The sequence below is a fragment of the Pagrus pagrus genome (assembly GCF_965226575.1).
Source record: "Pagrus pagrus genome assembly, chromosome: 18".
NCBI classification, from domain to species: domain Eukaryota; kingdom Metazoa; phylum Chordata; class Actinopteri; order Spariformes; family Sparidae; genus Pagrus; species Pagrus pagrus.
This window is the reverse complement of record NC_140202.1, coordinates 27321803-27338598: the sequence shown is the minus strand read 5'-3', so window position 1 is coordinate 27338598 and position 16796 is coordinate 27321803. Positions and strand designations below refer to the sequence as shown.

Sequence of the window (16796 nt, the reverse complement as noted above, 5' to 3'; positions counted from 1 at the left end):
AAAGTACGCGGGAAAAACCACGAGCATACAAAGCCACTTGCAACTCCACCACCCTGATCTCCTCGTTGAGAAAGTGGCTAATGCTAGCATTGTAAGTCAACCTGCAGTGGTGATTGCAGTGTTTAAAGCAAAATGAGACGAGGAAAGGTGGAGGATCGCTCCAGTCTACAGAGAGAATTGTGCTCACCTGCGATGGATGGACTTCACGGGCCACAGAGTCCTACGTGAAGCAAGGACTGTACATTTCATTGATAACGAGTGGGAAACGCACTCCTACATATGACAAACAAGAGGGATGCAGGAGACTCATACCGGTGCTAATCACCACTCAGAGAAGTGCACTCACCTCTGAGCATGCTGTTCAGTTGCTGTTCCTGAAGAAGAACATGCATATTTGAGGATGAATTGAAATGTGCTTGAAAGGTGCGTTCAGACCAAACGCGATAAACGCCACAACTTTCCATACAAAGTCAATGTAAATCACGCGATGACACGCGATGGCGCGTCGGGCGACGCGTTTCGGGCGATACGAGTGACGCGATGACGCGGCCATCGCTTCATCGCGTCCATCGCTTGAAATTGAAAAATTTGAACTTTTCAAGCGACATCGCGTGACGCTTTGCCGCGACATCCAATCAGCGTTGATATCCAAACCACGTCACCGACGTAGTGACATCAGGCACACATTTCAAAAAATGGTAGTTGGTGTCAATGCGGGAGATCCTCGCACCGACCCGGGCCAAGAGGTCCTCAAACTGGGCCACCGTCAGCCTAAAGTACCGCTGGAAACGGCCGTCATCCAGATGCAGCTCCTGGAGGAGGTGATGGTATTCACCCAGCTGTGAGCGACTGCGGAGGATCTCATGAACCCAGACGCGGCGGCATTTGGGTTTCGGATCCAAATACGTCCACAACAGATAAAGCGCAGCTATGGTAGTTAACTCAGCCATGGTTGACGAGAACAGCGGGAAGTGAAGGAAATAGCGGGAGGTGGATTGCGTCATTGCGCGATGAAGCGATGGTGAAAAATGTGACAAATGTGTCAAGCGAAGCGATGCTCGCGTTACGGGCAATGGCATCGCGTCCATCGCGTTTGGTCTGAACATACCGGTGCTAATCACCACTCAGAGAAGTGCACTCACCTCTGAGCATGCTGTTCAGTTGCTGTTCCTGAAGGAGAACATGCATATTTGAGGATGAATTTGAATGTGCTCAGGTTTACATAATACAAGTTACTACAAATAAAGGTTGATTGGTTGATTAAATAATCTCTGCCTTTTGTTCTCTGTCCCTCCAGAGCTCCCACAGCAACATGTCTGTAAGGAGGAGGAGGAGGTTCTCGCTGACCAGCAGGTCTGTAACCAGGAGAGGAACTCCAGTCTGGACCAAGAGGACCCAGAGCCTCCAGAGATTAAAGATGAACAGGAGGAACTCTGCACCAGTCGGGAGGGAGAGCAGCTTGTACTGAAGGTTGAGACGGATACCGTCATGTTGACTCCAACTTATGAGGAAAGTGACCACAGTGAAGCAGAACCAAAAAGTGAACACCAGCTCCTCTCTAACAACTCTCATATAGCTGAGAGCCAAGATCAGGAAGGAGGAAAACATGGAGATTCAGGATCAGCTGGAGATGGAGAGCCAAAACAAGAGAAAAGACATCACGGAAGCAAAAGTCACAGTGATAATGCCAAAAACTCTACCTCATCAGACATTCACCATAACACTCACCCTGATAAAAACTCTTTCAAATGTGACACATGTGGAAAGGCTTTTAAGTTTAAGTCCCTATTGAATGCACACCTAAGAACCCACACAGGTGAGAAGCCTTTTACCTGTGAAATTTGTGGGAAGGCTTTCGGGTTTCGTAGTCTCTTGACCCGTCACATGAGAACCCACACAGGTGAGAAACCGTATTCTTGCAAAACATGTGGGAAAGATTTCAGGCGTCCTGCTCACTTAACAGTTCACATGAGAACCCACACAGGTGAGAAGCCTTATACTTGCCAAACATGTGGGAAAGATTTCAGGCGTCCTGCTCACTTAACAGTTCACATGAGAACCCACACAGGTGAGAAGCCGTATATTTGCAAAACATGTGGGAAAGCATTCAACCGAAGTACAAACTTAACAGTTCACATGAGAACCCACACAGATGAGAAGCCGTATACTTGCAAAACATGTAGGAAAGATTTCAGGTGTCCTGCTCACTTAACAGTTCACATGAGAACCCACACAGGTGCAAAGCCGTATACTTGCAAAACATGTGGGAAAGCATTTAACCGAAGTACAAACTTAACAGTTCACATGAGAATCCACACAGGTGAGAAGCCGTATACTTGCCAAACATGTGGGAAAGCTTTCCCCCGAAGTGAATCCTTAACAGTCCACATGAGAATCCACACAGGTGAGAAACCGTATTCTTGCAAAACATGTGGGAAAGATTTCAGGTGTCTTGCTCACTTAACAGTTCACATGAGAACCCACACAGGTGAGAAGCCGTATACTTGCCAAACATGTGGGAAGACTTTCAGCCGAAGTGAAGACTTGGCAGCCCACATGAGAATCCACACAGGTGAGAAACCGTATTCTTGCAAAACATGTGGGAAAGATTTCAGGTGTCCTGGTCACTTAACAGTTCACATGAGAACCCACACAGGTGAGAAGCCGTATACTTGCCAAACATGTAGGAAGACTTTCAAGCAAAATGGTAACTTAAAAGCTCACATGAGAATCCACACTGGTGAGAAACCATATACTTGCCAAACATGTGGGAAACCTTTCAGGCGTCCTGCTCACTTAACAGCCCACATGAAAACTCACACAGGTGAGAAGCCTTTTATCTGTGAAATTTGTGGGAAGGCTTTCGAGTTTTATACTCTGTTAACTCGTCACATGAGAATCCACACAGGTGAGAAACCGTATTCTTGCAAAACATGTGGGAAGACTTTCAATGACAACCGTGCCATAACACGTCACATGAGAACTCACACAGGCGAGAAGCCTTTTCCCTGTAAAATTTGTTGGAAGGCTTTTGGGCTTCGTGCTCACTTAACACGTCACATGAGAATCCACACTGGTGAGAAACCATATGCTTGCCAAACATGTGGGAAACCTTTCAGGCGTCCTGCTCACTTAACAGCCCACATGAGAACTCACACAGGTGAGAAGCCTTTTATCTGTGAATTTTGTGGGAAGGCTTTTGGGCTTCATTCTCTGTTAACTCGTCATGTGAGAATCCACACAGGTGAGAAACCGTATTCTTGCAAAACATGTGGGAAGACTTTCAATGACAACCGTGCCATAACACGTCACATGAGAACTCACACAGGCGAGAAGCCTTTTCTTTGTGAAATTTGTTGGAAGGCTTTTGGGCTTCGTGCTCACTTAACTCGTCACATGAGAATCCACACAGGTGAGAAGCCATTTCCTTGCAACATTTGTGGGAAGACAGTACGTGATTCATGTAGTTTGAAAAGGCACATGAGAATCCACACAGGTGAGAAGCCATTTCCTTGCAACATATGTGGGAAGACAGTACGTGATTCATCTAGTTTGAAAAGGCACATGAGAACCCACACAGGTGAGAAGCCATAGTTTTGCAAGACCTGGGGGAAAAGGTTCACTGATCAGTCTGCTTTGAAGAGACATTTGAGGACACGTACAGGCGAGTAGCTTTTGTTGGGACCCACAGATGAAGTCATTCATTGTGGATTTCAAAATGGACTCTGAACTGAACTCAGTGTCCCAGAATTCCCCATTCTTCCCACCTAGGTGCAAAATTCAGCTTTGAGCTACTATTGGTCAGGGTGAAAGACCCCCCTCTGATCAGAGAGTCAAAACTCCAGCGCCTTCCTTTGTTCTTTCTCTTCTCCTCAAGCCTCTCTTCTCCTCAAACTTCTTATCCTCAAGGGCTCCTCTCCATCTCCCCCCCACGGGGCTGCTTGCCCTCAAGATCTCTTCTTCTGGGCCTAACAGCTGCGGAGAGCTGCAAGCTGCATTTGCAGCAGGCCCAAAGAACTTCTCCTCACTGCAGCGACACAAGGTCCTGCCAGTATTCCTGACCAGTTAGCACCAGCAGCTGTGACACAAAGCTTTCCAGCTAACATCACAATCTGAGGAACACCAAGCAAGTTAGCACCGAGCTGCTATCCCTGCAAAGGAAAGGAGCGAACTGTTTCCTCCTCTGCCGACTTTCAATTCAACATTGCATTTACCATTGGAATCCTAACGTTCTCCTGCAACCACCAGCACCTTTTCTGCAAAGACTGGTAACGTTGAACTGTGCTTAGATGGCATAGCAGGCTAAGCACAGGACTTTAAACTCTGGTTGATGTAATGCATATGTGTTCAATTTACGTGTGTCCACTGTTTGAGTGTTATTGTGATCTCAGGTCAGGTTATTGGTAGTTTGCTTTCCTAGACGGCAAATTCTACGTTAGTCGAATGATGCTTCACACAGACTCAGGGTCTTTGCATGCAACTAACCATCTTCTATAACCTGGCATCCCATCACACACACACACGCATTCCTTGAGCCTGGAGCATATCACACCCACATGTGATATCAGTGACCACCATTGTTTCTTTGTTCTGCCAGACACACACTCACACACTCACACACACACACACACACACACACAGTACATGTTAGTGTGTTTCATTTTTGTGTAAATAAAAGACTTTTGAACCTACATGTTGTCTATTTAATATTGTACAAGAGTGTGTACAGTGTACACTACAGTTTCGTACCTTTTCTGAGACTGATTTGGTGAATTGGCTATATTTTCCCTTCTTCAAGGATGGTGCCCCGAGGTGAGCTAATGTAAATTGGATCTTATTAGTAATCATAATTAATAATTATCCCTGATAATCATTAATTATTATTGATAGCCAAATTTAACCCAAAACTCCCTATTACTTTTGCATGAAGCACTACATTATGGTGCCTCGTGTGATGTGAGCACAGCACTTTGTATTTGTGAAATATGTTGGAGGTGATTCAGTTCTAGTGTTTCATGCATAATTGCAGAACTTTAACTTGAAATTATATACTTGAAAAATCCTCAGAGGCTCAATATACACAGGAGAAATGATGAGCTGAAAGCTGAATGTGTACAATTTCCACTTGAGACAATATCACAATATGTTTGTGTGTCAATCATGCTGATTTGCCCATATTTGTGAAACTGATGATTAAAAAGTCGAGTTAATTGGTTTCATGTGTCCCACTTATCGCTCCTCGTGTCATGCTTTTCTATAAACATTTATATGTGAAATACTTGTAGTTTTTCCAGTAGCTTCCATGTAAGTAACCAAAAAGTAAGCTGTTAGTTCAAAGTAGCAGTTTAGAAAAGAGTGGCACATTTCTTTGTGGAATTAAGCAGAGTAGATCTACACCTTAATACAAGTAGTACAACAAACATAGTGTAAACACACTGTGTAAAAACAGTATAAAAATGGTGTTAAATAAAGTTAATTAAATTAATATAAATAAAGTTATGAAAGTATTTTGTCCAAATTATTTATTCAGGTTTAAAAGTGTAGTCAGATATGTTTTAAACAGGTTCTGAATAAAACGTGTTGAGTCTGAAGCGGAACTAAAAGCCTCCGCACTTCCCCTGTCGGAGCTTAACAGCGTGACACCCAGCAGAAGTAAACAGTAGCAGCTAGTAGCATTAGCTGCCTGTGTGTAATGAACGAGGTGGAAGACGGTACTGAGTCACAGCGCAGCTCGTTATTGAATTAGTAATTAAAGAACAATGAGTTCAGTTGAGACTTTGAGAGAGTTTGTCAACGAGCGACTAACTGCTGCTGCTGAAGAAATATTCCGAGTTTTTAAAACAACTATCGTCCAGTACGAGGAAGAGATCGACCGGCAGCGCGTCATGCTGGATATCTGCTGGAAACCCCAAGTAAAGTTACACAGGATAGGTGAGGAGAAGTTTCTTATTTTAATAACACTAATGTTCAGAGCCCTGGAGTGGCCATAGAGGGGGAGATATGCACGACGCTGCCTCCAATTCGGCAGTTAAGGGGAAAGCTAAGAGGAAATTAACGTAAGGTGCAGTGCGACTGTTTGTACACTGATTGTCTGTTTTTTGTGACACTTCTTGATGGAAAAACATTTTAGACATTTTAGGTAAGACATTAACTTTGCCTGACACCCGCTATTGTATCTGTGAAACGTTTTGTTCATTTGTGAAAATGCTAAAGGGAAGATTTCACCGTTTTTCTTTGATACCTACAGACCTCATTAGACCAGGTCCAGATCAAAAACCACTGAACCCAGACTTCTCAAATCTGGACTAGATTAATCTACAGGCCCTGAAGATTCATTCAGACACAGTTTCTGATCTGTGAAACCTTTATTTTATTTGTGAAAATGCAATAAAGGCACATTTCACCGTTTTCTCAGCATATAGACCACATTAGACCTGGTCCAGGTCAAAAGCCACTATACCTAGACTTCTCAAATCTGGATTAGATTATCCTAAAGAGGCTAAACATTCATTATAACAGTTTCTGATCTGTGAAACCATTATGCTATAAAGGCACATTTCACCGTTTTCTCATCATATAGACCACATTAGACCTGGTCCAGGTCAAAAACCACTGTACAGATCAGAAACTGTGTTATAATGAATGTTTAGCCTCTGTAGGATAATCTAATCCAGATTTGAGAAGTCTAGGTTCAGTGGTTTTTGACCTGGACCTTGTCTAATGAGGTCTCTAGGTATCAAACAAAAACGGTGAAATCTTCCCTTTAGAATTTTCGCAAATAAAATAAACGTTTCACAAATACAATAGCGGGTGTCAGGCAAAGTTAATGTCTTACCTAAAATGTCTAAAATGTTTTTACATCAAGAAGTGTCACAAAAAACAGACAATCAGTGTACAAACAGTCGCACTGCACGTTACGTTAATTTCCTCTTAGCTTTCCCCCTAAGTGCCGAATCGGAAGCTGGCGAATTGGAGGCTAACTTCAGCGTCGTGAGATATGCATCGCAGCCACGTTTCACCACATGGAGCGAACATACAAGTGTTTCCCTCGTTTGGTTCATTCCACTCCGGGACTCCGGAGGTTCTGAGTGCCCGCTGCACGGCTGGGCTCCGTTCTATAGAAGACCGCAGCGAAACTCCACTCAGAAAATGCTGATTTTACACACAAAACGTTCAGAACAATATGAGGAGCACTAAAACTCAACAGAAAGAGGTGTGTCTCATTGAACCTATTATGAAGACATGTCAGCTCTGATTTTGAGTCAGTGGGTCAGATGAGCTGGAAACTATTGTAAAATATGTAGACGTTATATTCAAAACATTCATAATAAGGAGAATTATGTTTTTTGTCAATTAGTATATACACTGGAACCAAGGTATGAAATACAGAGCAGAAAATATTTTACAGAAGAAGATATTCCAGCTCTTTATGATGAGACGAGAGTAAAGGTGGAGGATCGCTCCAGTCTGCAGAGAGAATTGTGCTCACCTCCGATGGATGGACTTCACGGGCCACAGAGTCCTACGTGAAGTAAGGACTGTACATTTTATTGATAACGAGCGGGAAACACACTCCTACATGCTACAAACAAGAGGGATGCAGGAGACTCATACCGGTGCTAATCACCACTCAGAGAAGTGCACTCACCTCTGAGCATGCTGTTCAGTTGCTGTTCCTGAAGAAGAACATGCATATTTGAGGATGAATTGAAATGTGCTCAGGTTTACATAATACAAGTTACTTCAAATACAGGTTGATTGGTTGATTAAATAATCTCTGCCCTTTGTTCTCTGTCCCTCCAGATCTCCCACAGCAACATGTCTGTAAGGGGGAGGAGGTTCTCGCTGACCAGCAGGTCTGTAACCAGGAGAGGAACTCCAGTCTGGACCAAGAGGACCCAGAGCCTCCAGAGATTAAAGAGGAACAGGAGGAACTCTGCACCGGTCTGGAGGGAGAGCAGCTTGTACTGAAGGTTGAGACGGATACCGTCATGTTGCCTCCAACTCATGAGGAAAGTGACCACAATGAAGCAGAACCAAAAAGTGACCACCAGCTCCTCTCTAACAACTCTCATGTAGCTGAGAGCCAAGATCAGAAAGGAGGAAAACATGGAGATTCAGGATCAGCTGGAGTTGGAGAGCCAAAACAAAAGAAAAGACAACACAGGAGCAAAAGACACAGTGATAATGCAAAAAACTCTACCTCATCAGACATTCGCCATAACACTCACCCAGGTAAAAAGTCTTTCAAATGTGACACATGTGGAAAGGCTTTTAAGTTTGAGTCCCGATTGAATGCACATCTAAGAACCCACAGAGGTGAGAAGCCTTATTCTTGCAAAACATGTGGGAAAGATTTCAGGTGTCCTGGTCACTTAACAGTCCACATGAGAACCCACACAGGTGAGAAACCGTATTCTTGCAAAACATGTGGGAAAGATTTCAGCCGAAGTGAATCCTTAACAGTTCACATGAGAATCCACAGAGGTGAGATGCCTTATTCTTGCCAAATATGTGGGAAGACTTTCAAGAGCCGTGGTGTATTGAATCTGCACATGACAATCCACACTGGTGAGAAGCCGTATACTTGCAAAACATGTGGGAAAGCTTTTAGCCAAAGTGCTCACTTAACAGTCCACATGAGAATCCACACAGGTGAGAAACCTTATTCTTGCCAAACATGTGGGAAAGCTTTCAGCCGAAGTGAAACCTTAACAGTTCACATGAGAACCCACACAGGTGAGAAACCATTTTCTTGCAAAATATGTGGGAAAGCTTTCAGCCTAAATTCACCCTTAACAGTCCACATGAGAACCCACACAGGTGAGAAACCGTATTCTTGCCAAACATGTGGGAAGACTTTCAAGAGTCGTGGTGAATTGACTCTGCACATGGCAATCCACACTGGTGAGAAGCCGTATATTTGCAAAACATGTGGGAAAGCTTTTAGCCGAAGTGCTCGCTTAACAATCCACATGAGAATCCACACAGGTGAGAAGCCGTATTCTTGCCAAACATGTGGGAAGACTTTCAAGACTCGTGGTGAATTGACTCTGCACATGGCAATCCACACTGGTGAGAAGCCGTATATTTGCAAAACATGTGGGAAAGCTTTTAGCCGAAGTGCTCACTTAACAGTCCACATGAGAATCCACACTGGTGAGAAGCCGTATACTTGCAAAACCTGTGGGAAAGCTTTTGGCCGAAGTGCTCACTTAACTCGTCACGTGAAAACTCGCACATGTGAGAAGCCATAATTTTGCAAGACTTGGAAGAAAAGTTTCTCTGATCAGTCTGCTTTGAAGAGACATTTGAGGACACGTACAGGCGAGTAGCTTTGTATTTTGTGAAATATGTTGGAGGTGATTCAGTTCTAGTGTTTCATGCATAATTCCAGAACTTTAACTTGAAATTATATACTTGAAAAATCCTCAGAGGCTCAATATACACAGGAGAAATGATGAGCTGAAAGCTGAATGTGTACAATTTCCACTTGAGAAGATGTCACAATATGTTTATGTGTCAATCATGCTGATTTGCCCATATTTGTGAAAATGATGATTAAAAACACGAGTTAATTGGTTTCATGTGTCCCACTTATTATCGCTCCTTGTGTCATGCTTTTCTATAAACATTTATATGTTAAATACTTGTAGTTTTTCCAGTAGCTTCCATGTAAGTAACCAAAAAGTAAGCTGTTAGTTCAAAGTAGCAGTTTAGAAAAGAGTGGCACATTTCTTTGTGGAATTAAGCAGAGTAGATCTACACCTTCATCCAAGGAGTACAACAAACATAGTGTAAACACACTGTGTAAAAACAGTATAAAAATGGTGTTAAATAAAGTTAATTAAATTAATATAAATAAAGTTATGAAAGTATTTTGGAGTTTGCTTCGCAACTGGACAACATTTTTTGTCCAAATTATTTATTCAGGTTTAAAAGTGTAGTCAGATATGTTTTAAACAGGTTCTGAATAAAACGTGTTGAGTCTGAAGCGGAACTAAAAGCCTCCGCACTTCCCCTGTCGGAGCTTAACAGCGTGACACCCAGCAGAAGTAAACAGCAGCAGCTAGTAGCATTAGCTGCCTGTGTGTAATGAACGAAGTGGAAGACGGTACTGAGTCACAGCGCAGCTCATTATTGAATTAGTAATTAAAGAACAATGAGTTCAGTTGAGACTTTGAGAGAGTTTGTCAACGAGCGACTAACTGCTGCTGCTGAAGAAATATTCCGAGTTTTTAAAACAACTATCGTCCAGTACGAGGAAGAGATCGACCGGCAGCGCGTCATGCTGGATATCTGCTGGAAACCCCAAGTAAAGTTACACAGGATAGGTGAGGAGAAGTTTCTTATTTTAATAACACTAATGTTCAGAGCCCTGGAGTGGCCATAGAGGGGGAGATATGCACGACGCTGCCTCCAATTCGGCAGTTAAGGGGAAAGCTAAGGGGAAATTAACGTAAGGTGCAGTGCGACTGTTTGTACACTGATTGTCTGTTTTTTGTGACACTTCTTGATGTAAAAACATTTTAGGTAAGACATTAACTTTGCCTGATACCCGCTATCGTATCTGTGAAACGTTTTGTTTATTTGTGAAAATGCTAAAGGGAAGATTTCACCGTTTTTCTTTGATACCTACAGACCTCATTAGACCAGGTCCAGATCAAAAACCACTGCACCTAGACTTCTCAAATCTGGATTAGATTATCCTAAAGAGGCTTAACATTCATTATAACAGTTTCTGATCTAGAATCAACATGTGAGCAATTCTGCGGAGGTCGCTGTCTTGAAGCTAGTGTGACGCAAAAGTAAGTAAACCAAACCATCGTTTTAATGTTTCTAGATCGTGTATCACCTTTCCCAAAATTTCACCACGGCTTAATATGTGGACTGTTTAACACAAAATTATTGACATCATTAAAATTGCTTAACAGTCAAAAAGGAATTAAAACTTAATCAAAACGTCTTAACACACTTGATTATTGTAGAACTAATCACTTACATATTTCTTGTAGTTCTAGCCTAATACTTATTAAACAGGGCATGTCAGAGACATTTACTGGTAATAGAAAGATGAGGTATTTAAACAACAGATCTCCTGAAAGTCTGTCCCAATCGTACCAGGACTCACCATCAGGAGTTGCTGTGGTTCCACCAAACACAGGACATTTACACACAGAAAACTTTATCTCAGACAAACTTCATCGCAGAGAAATGTGGGAAAAATCAGTTTTATGAACTTCTTTTCCTGTTTACTAATTTGTTAAGATAAAGAGGATGAGATTCTAGCTTATTGGTTATTTAAAACTTGGTTGAAATCTGGATGAGTGCAGAAACCTCCACAGATAAGAGAAAAACATGGTCGTAAACTACTGAGTATCAAGGGGGGCCCAGAGTACTTTTACTCTGGGGCGTGTATGTGTTAATTAGATCAGGAGAGAACACAGAACATCAGCCGTTGTTAGTCTCATTTACAATTGCAAAGACATCCCTCTATAACACATGATTGTCACAGTTCTCTGTTCCTGATGATGTCTGGAGAGTGGATTGATTTGATGATGAACCTCGATTAACCTGAAGAGAAAGGAATGTGGCTGTCTCCGGGCGATGGAGGACAGACAGTGTTAGTTGTAAATAACCTTAGGGGGTCTCCTGGGAAACGCTTATCTGACGGCTTTATTGTAAAGAAAACAATGTCCTCCTTTCCAGGTGAAGAGGAGAGACTGCAAGGCAAAGTCAGCTCATATCTGTAAAGGAATGTTTGTCTTCCACTTAGAACAAGGCCTCAATTAATAGCAGAGACGAGGGACATGTGTTCCTACACATTACTCTTTCCTATTTCCAGACATTCGACATACTCGGTCTAATGGTGTAGTTCTTCCTAGTGAATCACAATACTTCCTCCAAAAGTTCCTTTAAACTTCCTTTATGGTCTTTCTAATACTGCCTGCTTCCTTCTATATTCAATCAAATTCTGAAAATTGTTTTTTTCAAGATTTTAAACACCTTATTTCTATTTTTAATTTCTTTAGTGCTTTCTTGCGTCCACCATGAAACTATCCTTTTCCTCTCATTCCCACTTCTTTTTGGTGTTGACTCCTTTGCTGCTCCTAGAATAATACAGCTTATTTCAGCACTGAGATCTTCAATTGTCTGGTTTATATTGATCTCTTTTAATTTTCCTTCAGCTAATACTCTATACTTGTTCCAGTTTGCTTCTTCAAATTTCCATCTTCCTTCTCTCTCATCCTGTTTCATTTCCCTTTCAACTCCAACACTAATGAATATTGGACAGTGACCACTCCCTATAGTGCTTCCTTTGAATACTTCCCTATTACTCTTCCCGACCAGTGACTGTGATACCAAAGTTAGGTCTACTGCTGACTCTGTACCCTCCCCCAAATTAACCCTTGTGCCTACTCCATCATTTAAACACACCAATTCCTACTCATGTATTAGTTCCTCTAAAATCTCTCCATTTAAATCTTTTTCTCCCCACACTGTGCTATGTGCATTAAAATCCCCACACCAGATGATATTACCTCTCCAGTGTTCCAATATTAACTCTAGTTTTCCTCTTTCTATCCAAAAATGTACTATTTTCATACTACCATTCTTACTCCATATTTAATTTAATTTAGTTTATTTGATAGGGACAATGCAGGTTAACATAGTAACACTTCCACTCATTTCAAACAAGTCAATGTGACTGATGTTCTGCATACAGAGATTATAGCTAATGCTAGTTTCCAACTCCTGTCCCTAGTTAGGCTTTTAGTAAAAGAAAGAAGGTAAGAAAAAAGACACCAAAATTACATACCAATACAATTAAATGTACAATACATCTAAAATCATACCAAGTCATGACCCATTAAAAATGCATACAGCTCTGATTTTGTTTCAGCCAGACTTTAACATTTTTGTTAAAAATCCTAATGTCTCGGGTTAGTTTTATTTCGGTCAGTAGTGAGTTCCACATCTGGGAACCCTTTATAGAGAAGGCTGATTGCCCAAGGGACGTCTTACGGCGCAAGATTTTACAGTTACCACTTGCTGTACCCCTGTTCAATACCTATTACCTCTAACTCTTGTATTGTATCTAACTGTCTATAATTTATACCTTCTTTAATAAATATTGCACATCCCCCTCCATTACCATTGTTTCTATCTTTGCGGATAACAGTTTCCTGAATACATATGATGTCTGGTTTCCTTTCTAAATGATCAATATATCCTTTAAACTCCTGTCCAATCGCTATCAGACTCCTGGCGTTCCACTGAAGTATCAACACTATGTTATGATTTGCGAAGCTGCCTTCAAGGTCCCTTCTCTGTGGCTAAGGTCAGTCTGTATCTTTTCCCGTGATAAATCTTTCATGTTAAGGAATTTAGCTGCTGCCTTAACTATGATTTTGATTTTCTCTGTCTTGGGTTTTGCTTGCTCTGAACAGTTGATGACGTAAGCTAAGAATAGCACTAATCTGTCCTTTGGCGCTCCTGTATTGTCCTTTTGTGCCTGCCCTGCAGCCACACGTTTCATGTTTGCTTTGGTTGACTCCTGCTTCAATGCTTTCACTGTTACGTATCTGCACAGCCTCTGCATGTCACTTTCCGCTCTGATTTTACTTGTTGAACTTCTACTGCCTGCTTCCTGACAACGCATTCGCCATATGCTGCTGTGTGGTTCCCTCCACAATTACAGCACTTAACTGCATCCTTGCTGCCACACTGTCCATACGCATGCTCTCCTGCACATCTTCCACATCTGTTTTCCTTTTCATACATTAGCAGTATGACCATATCGCTGACACTTATAGCATCTGGAGGAGGAACATATTCTCTTACGCTAAAACTCATGTATCCTACCATCAGTTTCCCAGGAAGCACCCCATCCTTGAACTGTAGTAGAACAGATTCACCATCAACTTTTCCTCCATTTCTAAAGGCCTGGAGCCGTCTAATTCCTGTGACCGTTCCTTCTTCAGCATTTTCCTGAGCTCCTCCAGGTTTTCCCCAACTATCGTTTTTCCACTATTTCTTTTTTACATACTGATTACAGTTTCATTGCTTTATATCTCTGCTCAGTAGTCTTGCATTTCACCAACAGACTGCCATCACGTAATATCTTCACCATCTCTATTTCCCCAATCGCCTTTCTCAATCCAGCTGTTAGTGATTGGACACTGCCCACTTTAAATTTAAGAATGATCTTATATTTTTTCATTGTTATCCTTTTCTAGACATCTCTTCCTTCCTCATCCTCTTCTAATGCTCTTGTTTTCGTTAACAGACTATTTCTGTTATCCCTTCTCCTTCCTCCACCTTTACTGCTCGCACTCATTTCCCACTCCGTCTCCAAATCCTCATCCTCGGACAGTGTACTACAACTTCCTACTTTGAACTACCAGCTAACTTTTGGTTACTTACATGGAAACTACTGGAAAAACTACAAGTATTTAACATATAAATGTTCATAGAAAAGCATGACACGAGGAGCGATAATAAGTGGGACACATGAGACCGATTAACTGGACCTTTTAATCATCATTTTCACAAATATGGGCAAATCAGCATGAAGACATTGACACATAAACATATTGTGACTTTTTAATGGGAAATTGTACACATTCAGCTTTCAGCTCATCATTTCTCATGTGTATATTGAGCCTCTGAGGATTTTTCCAAGTATGCATGAAACACTAGAGCTGAATCACCTCCAACATATTTCGCAAATACAAAGCTACTCTACTGTACGTGTCCTCAAATGTCTCTTCAAAGCAGACTGATCAGAGAAACTTTTCCCCCAGGTCTTGCAAGATTATGGATTCTCACCTGTGTGGAATCTCATGTGATGATTTAATCCACTACAAGATTTGAAAGTCTTCCCACATGTGTTGCAAGTATACGGCTTCTCGCCTGTGTGGATTCTCACATGACGAATTACGTGAGTACGAAGCCCGAAAGCCTTCCCACAAATTCCACAGGTAAAAGGCTTCTCACTTGTGTGGATTCTCATGTGAACTGTTAAGCTGCTGTTTTGATTGAAAGTCTTCCCACATGTTTTGCAAGAATATGGTTTCTCACCTGTGTGGATTTTCATGTGTTGCTTTAAATCACCACCAGATAGGAAATCTTTCCCACACGCAATGCAAGTATACTTCTTCTTACCTGTGTGGATCCTCTTGTGACGAGTTACGTGAGCGCGAACCCCAAAAGCCTTCCCACAAATTTCACAGGTAAAAGGCTTCTCACCTGTGTGGGTTCGCATGTGAACTGTCAAGTAAGCAGGACACTTGAAATCTTTCCCACATGTTTGGCAAGAAAAAGGCTTCTCACCTCTGTGGGTTCTTAGGTGTACATTCAATAGGGACTTAAACTTAAAAGCCTTTCCACATGTGTCACATTTGAAAGACTTTTTCCCTGGGTGAGTGTGATGGTGAATGTCTGATGAGGTAGAGTTTTTTGCATTATCACTGTGACTTTTGCTTCCGTGATGTCTTTTCTTTTGTTTTGGCTCTCCATCTCCAGCTGATCCTGAATCTCCATGTTTTCCTCCTTTCTGATCTTGGCTCTCAGCTACATGAGAGTTGTTAGAGAGGAGCTGGTGGTCACTTTTTGGTTCTGCTTCACTGTGGTCACTTTCCTCATGAGTTGGAGTCAACATGACGGTATCCGTCTCAACCTTCAGTACAAGCAGCTCTCCCTCCCGACTGGTGCAGAGTTCCTCCTGTTCCTCTTTAATCTCTGGAGGCTCTGGGTCCTCTTGGTCCAGACTGGAGTTCCTCTCCTGGTTACAGACCTGCTGGTCAGCCAGAACCTCCTCCTCCTTACAGACATGTTGCTGTGGGAGCTCTGGAGGGACAGAGAACAAAAGTCAGAGATTGTTTAATCAACCAATCAAACTTTATTTGTAGTAACTTGTTTTATGCAAACCTGAGCACATTTCCATTCATCCTCAAATATGCATGTTCTTCTTCAGTAACAACAACTGAACAGCATGCTCAGAGGTGAGTGCACTTCTCTGAGTGGTGATTAGCACCGGGATGAATCTCCTGCATCCCTCTTTTTTGTAGCATGTAGGAGTGCATTTCCCACTCGTTATCAATAAAATGGGCAGTCCTTGCTTTACGTAAGACTCTGTGGGAATACCTTCTTCCCCGAAGTCCTTGTGCTTTCTAGTCCTACAGGCTCCCATGGATCCTGGCCGCGCCCGGGTCGTGGATCGTGGATGCGCCTACTGCCATGGCCCCGCCTGACACCCACCACTACTGTCGCTAATATTAGTCATATCTCTGTTACATACGTTCCACTACTATTATTGTAATGCATTACTACATACTATCCTTACCGGTAACCACTACTACTGTTATCACTAGTAATCACATTTCCATGTGCATTTCATTGTTGTTGCTGTGATGCCTCTTTAGGTGCTTTCATTCCTGTCAACCATCCATTATAATTGTATACATTGTGATCTCGTTGATCTGCTCTGTACATGCGACATCTATTGCACGTCTGTCTGTCCTGGGAGAGGGATCCCTCCTCTGTGGCTCTTCCTGAGGTTTCTTCCGCATTTTTTCTCCCTGTTAAAAGGGCTTTTTTTTGGGGCAAGTTTTTCCTCACTCGAATCGAGGGTCGAATGACAGAGGGTGTCGTCTCTGTACAGATTGTAAAGCCCTCCGAGGCAAACTGTGATTTGTGAATTTGGGCTTTACAAATAAAATTTGATTTGATTTGATTTGAAATATTTTCTGCTCTGTATTTCATACCTTGGTTCCAGTGTTTGTACCATTTGC

At 42.2% G+C, this 16796-nt stretch overlaps 1 protein-coding gene and 1 long non-coding RNA gene across 2 annotated transcripts; both read left to right on the top strand.

Annotated features, from left to right (window-relative positions):
- Positions 1-695: 695 nt before the first annotated feature.
- Positions 696-9583, top strand: LOC311274100 (uncharacterized protein; the record flags this gene model as incomplete). The annotated part of the gene is made up of 3 exons (XM_084381516.1): positions 696-827; positions 1768-1900; positions 7804-9583. 3 exons carry the CDS (start codon positions 696-698, stop codon positions 9255-9257), a joined length of 1719 nt encoding a protein of 572 aa, XP_084237642.1. The 3' UTR covers positions 9258-9583.
- Positions 9584-10198: 615 nt separating this feature from the next.
- Positions 10199-15609, top strand: LOC311273533. Its single transcript, XR_014624683.1, has 3 exons — positions 10199-10334; positions 10751-10808; positions 13263-15609. It is a non-coding gene; the product is annotated as an uncharacterized lncRNA (long non-coding RNA).
- The last annotated feature ends 1187 nt before the right edge of the window (positions 15610-16796 follow it).